The 5,518-nt window shown below is 40.3% G+C and overlaps 1 protein-coding gene across 1 annotated transcript; it reads left to right on the forward strand.

Moving 5' to 3' along the window:
- Positions 1–4,784: 4,784 nt before the first annotated feature.
- Positions 4,785–5,303, forward strand: LOC133774549 (N-alpha-acetyltransferase 50-like). The gene has a single exon (XM_062212325.1). The coding sequence runs from the start codon at positions 4,800–4,802 to the stop codon at positions 5,301–5,303; it is 504 nt and encodes a 167-aa protein (XP_062068309.1). The 5' UTR covers positions 4,785–4,799.
- Positions 5,304–5,518: the final 215 nt, after the last annotated feature.

A 5,518-nucleotide genomic window follows, 5' to 3' on the forward strand; every position in this document is an offset into this window, starting at 1 on the left:
TCAATGTCTTAAAGTGTCCTACATTGGCTCTGAGGTTCTGGGGCAGTCCAGTAGGACCTCAGGCCCACTTTTGGGTCCATGAGCATAAGTTGTAAGGGCAATTGAAATAATTCTTGGAGATGCAACTTAAAGGCTATAGCTGGTTTGGTATATTTGAGATCTGTAAATTCTGTCACTTTACAGCATCTGGTTTCAGGTTTGCTGGGAAGAGAAACTCATGATGGAGGCCTCAGGGCAGTTGCTTGAGCTCCTCCCTTTTGGACTTCACTTGAGTGTATTTTTGAAAAATCTTATACTTTATTTACTGTAAAGTAGGAGAATTTAACTGGATTGTCTCTCAGGTCTCTTCCATATTTCAGATTCTTAATGTCTTCCTTTTTTCTTGGCCCACTTTAACATGGTGGAGGAATAAAGATATGAACCACTAGTATTCAGCTGGGTCAAAGAAAATGGAAAAACATTAAACTTTACTGACTTGTTTTTGCTGTTTATTAAATAGTTGTATTATTGGTTATAAACAATTTTTATTGGAATTAACCAATTATCAACAAGATATTTTGGTAAAAATGGTCAGATAATCAGAGGCACCATATGTATTTATCTATCTACCCATCCATTTATCCACTTATGTCACAATTATTATGTGCTAGTCTCATTTTTTAAAAAATATTTATTTATTTATTTTTTTGAAAGTCAGAGTTACACCGAGAGAAGCAGAGGCAGAGAGAGAGAGAGAGAGAGAGAGAGAGAGAGAGAGAGATCTTCTGTTTGCTGTTTCACTCCCCATTTGGCTGCAATGGCTGGAGCTGTGAGGAAAGCCAGGAGCCAGGAGCTTCCTCCACGTCTTCCCACAGGGGTGCAAGGGCCCAAGGACTTGGGCCATTCTCCACTGTTCTCCCTGGCCATAGCAGAGAGCTGGATAGGAAGTGGAGCAGTGGGCTTGAACCAGTGCCCATATGGGAAGCCAGCATTGCAGGTGGCAGCTTCACCAGCTATGCCACAGCGCCGGACCAATGTGCTAGTCTCTATTGTAATCACTTTTTAAATATTAGCTAATTTAATATTGCAAAATACCTGTGAAGTAGATATTATTATATTTTCATTTTACAGGTGAGAGAATTGGGGCACAAGGAGGTTAGGTAGAATTATGCAAATCACAGTGATATCTGATAGGTTGGAATTCAAGCAGTTTGGTCCTATCATCAGTGATTTTTAACTACAATGTTATATTTATGGCAGGGGGGAAAAAGGCAAAAGAAAGCAAAATGTCCAAGAGGTCCTCAGATGGTAAAGATTAAAATATCTACTTGCTTCTCATCCTTTCAAAAATGCAACTATGCACATAAACATGATTCAGAAGAAAGTAAAACATTTTGGAAATTAATGTGTTATTCTGTGCCTTGCACTGTGCGAAGATCACCACATGTACCATTGTTTTGATGTTCACAATCACCTGAGAAGCCATATGAAATTGCCTGCGGTTGACCTTTTCCAACTTTCATGAGTGTCAACATCCTAAGATTCAACCTACTATTGTTATTCCTAACCACTGAAGGAGCAGAAGCTTGTCCAGTTAGTTTTCGAAGGTTAAGTAAATGGTGGATGATGGCACCAGTAGTTTGAAATAAAGTTAATCAGACTCCAGACCTCTCACTTTTAACTAAGTTGCTATTCTGTTTTTGTATGTGCTGTTCCATAGAATTTTTCATTGCATGACTGTGTCCTGCTCTTCCATGCTTTATGTGCATACTGATGTTTGTACATACTCCAAAAGATACTGCCTGCTCTGGTTCTTCTTAGGATCAGTCTAAGGTCTTCCTAATCAAAGTGTAGTCTATGCATCAACAGCACTGGCAGTACTTGCTGGAAATGCAGTCTTGGGCTACATCCAGGATTATTCAAATAATACCAGCAAAAGTGCACAAAAGCTTGATGAACACTACTTGGGCATAATGCATAAAGTATTAAGGTGTAAAGCATTGGAAGTTATCACTGGTGAGGAAAGTCAACACAACATTGATTAAATTGAAAGAGAAGAAATGAACCTTATCAAAATATAGATGCTTCTTATACATTTAGATATAGCCTGACAAGAGAAAATACACATCATGTTTATACAACTCAGATGTTGGAATCTTTGCTGAATGAGAGAAGTGAGGTTACAAGGTCTTGTTTAATTGGTCAATTTTATGAGACTTCCTAATTCTTCTTTCCCTGATATTGACCTTCTGTTTGCTCTGTCTGCACCAAAGCTTCGTTCCTGATAATGTTGCCAAGTTTCCTTCTCCTATTTTTGTGGGGTTTAAAAAATAACAAGCTCAAAAAGTGTGTAAATAAACAGTGTACTCTAATCCAAGGGTATTTACAAGCTCTGATTCACTCCTATTATTTTTAGGGAGTAGCCTTCACTCATGCTGATAGAGAATTCAACAGGAATTTTTTTCTTAAATTAGGTAGAACGTGAATCAGGGCCAGGAAAATCCCAATCCCAGCAGCTAGAATTTAGAGTTATTTTTTCAGGTTTGTTTATTTGAAAGACAGAATGACAACGAGAGAGAGAGTGAGAGCCTGAGAGAGAGAGAGAGAGAGAGAGAGAGAGACTGACAGGTCTTCCATCTGCTGATTCCCTCCAAATGCTGGGGCTAGGCCAGTTTGAAGCCAGAAGCTTGGAACTACTTATAGATTTACCACATAGGAAGCAGAAACCCAAGTTTTTGAGCCTTCACCTGCTGCCTCCCAGGAACATTAGCAAGAACCTGGATGGGAGGTACAGAATAGCCTGGATTCAAACCTGGCACTTTGGTATGGGATGTGAGTGCCCTAGGTGGCAGCCCAACCTGCTGTGCCACAATGCCTACCTTTGGAATTGAGAGTTCTTAGAAGACTCAACTAAGATTTCAGACTGAGGTACTAGCAAGGACCAAGGATAACAGGAATAGCCAGGTGATGAGAAATATAGGAAAGAGATCAGACCTATATAATGTTTGATATGATCAGATCATCATCCTACTTGTGGTTTAAGAGAGCTATGGATTGATACTTCACCAAGGGAAGGAGAAAGTAATGAATTAATCAATTTTGGATTATGGAAATGAAATTGATAAATTAGAAAAGATTAAGGATACATATAATTGTGATTATGTCAATAGCTCATTTATTTTTTGCGTATTAGAGAAATTATTTTGTTTTTAATGGCAAAGATAGCATCTGTTCAAAAACTCAACAGACAAACATTAGTGTAGTGCTTAAGGTGCCCATGTCCCATATTGCAGCGGCTGGATTTGATTTCTGGGTATAATTCCTTACTCAAGCTTCCTGCTAATGCAGATCAAAGGAAGCAGCCCTGGTGGCACAAGTGATTGGGTTCCAATCATACGTGTGGGAGACGTGGATTAAATTACCAGTCTTAAATGGGGAAACTGCTAGAATTGAAGATGAGAGTTCTCTCTGTCTCTTTCTGTTTCTCAGATGAATTAAAAACTTTTAAAAAATGCTCATATGGTAAAAGATGATATTCAGAGAAAGTTCCCATCTCCCTTATGGGGATATTCATAATTAATGTTATTCTCTCCTTGTGAAATTTTTTCCATGAGTTTCATTTCAAAATTGTTTGCACATTGAAAATCTGTGGTTCACACAGCTTTCTGATCTTTTTGCCAAACAATATCTCTTAGAAACTATTACATGTCAATGCGTACAAAACTATCTCATTATATTTTAAATAAAAAATTTAACAGACATATAAAAGTTGCACATATTTATGTGATATGATGTGATATTCCTTTACATATATACATTGTGAAATGTCCAATAAGGGTAAATATATTTATTTCATCAAGCATTTAACATCTCTTTATAGTGAAAACATTGAAAATTCTCTTATAGTTTTTCTCTAGAAAAATATACAGTACATTAACATCATCCATAGTCACCCTACTGAGTAATTGATTCCCAGAACTTCTTACTCCTATCGAGATATAACCTAGTACCCATCATCAACATTGCTCAGTCTCTTCTCCCCCTTCCCCTTCCCAGACTCTGGTAACCACCATTATATTTTTAACTTCTAAGAGATCACCTTATTTTTAGATTCTGCATATGAGTGAGATTGTGTTACTTATCTTTCTGTGCTTAGCTTGTTTCACTTAAAATAATGATCTCCAGTTCTTTTTTTTTTTTTTTTTTTTTTTTTTTTACTGTTTGACAGGCAGAGTGGCTAGTGAGAGAGAGACAGAGAGAAAGGTCTTCCTTTTGCCATTGGTTCACCCTCCAATGGCCACCGCGGCTGGCGCGCTGCAGCCGGCGCACTGTGCTGTTCTGAAGGCAGGAGCCAGGTGCTTCTCCTGGTCTCTCATGGGGTGCAGGACCCAACCACTTGGGCCATCCTCCACTGCACTCCTGGGCCACAGCAGAGAGCTGGCCTGGAAGAGGGGCAACCGGGACAGAATCCGGCGCCCCAACTGGGACTAGAACCCGGTGTGCCGTTGCCACTAGGCGGAGGATTAGCCTGTTGAGCCACGGCGCCGGCCAATCTCCAGTTCTATATATGTCTTTACAAATGACAGGATTTCTTCCTTTTTATGACTGAATAGTATTCCACTGTGTATATGCATCACATTTTCTTTATCCATTCATCAGTGTATAGAAATTTAAGAGAGGGGACGGGGTGAAAGGTCACAGCGGGGCGGCCGGGTTGGCTGGCAGCGGCAGCAGCGGGAGCCGAGTTCCCGGGTGCCTCTGGGCGGCCACAACGACGGTGTTGATAGCGGCGGTGATGCCGGCCTCAGCAGGCGGGGAAGATGAAAGGTAGCCGGGTCGAGCTGGGAGAGGTGACACCACACAATATTAAACAGTTGAAGAGATTGAACCAAGTCATCTTTCCAGTAAGCTACAATGACAAGTCCTACAAGGACGTACTGGAGGTTGGAGAGCTAGCAAAACTTGCCTATGTCAATGATATTGGTGCAGTATGCTGTAGGGTGGATCATTCACAGAATCAGAAGAGGCTTTACATCATGACACTAGGATGTCTGGCACCTTACCGAAGGCTAGACATAGGGACGAAAATGCTAAATCACGTCTTAAACATCTGTGAAAAAGATGGCACTTTTGACAGTATTTATCTGCATGTGCAGATCAGCAATGAACTGGCAATTGACTGCTACAGGAGATTTGGCTTTGAGATTATTGAGACAAAGAAGAACTACTCTAAGAGGATAGAGCCAGCAGATGCTCACGTGCTACAGAAAAACCTCAAAGTCCCTTCTGGTCAGAATGCAGGTGCGCAAAAGACAGACAACTGAACAAATGACAAATGAACTTCCTTGCACTTGCTTGTCCCCAAATAAAAGAAAGGCCTGTTGATTTCCTCCCCCCTTTCTTTTATTATTTTTTAAAATTTATTTATTTATTTATTTATTTTGACAGGCAGAGTGGATAGTAAGAGAGAGAGACAGAGAGAAAGGTCTTCCTTTTTGCCGTTGGTTCACCCTCCAATGGCCCCCGCGGCCGGCGCATC

The sequence above is a fragment of the Lepus europaeus genome, chromosome 15, assembly GCF_033115175.1.
Source record: "Lepus europaeus isolate LE1 chromosome 15, mLepTim1.pri, whole genome shotgun sequence".
Taxonomy (NCBI): Eukaryota; Metazoa; Chordata; class Mammalia; order Lagomorpha; family Leporidae; genus Lepus; species Lepus europaeus.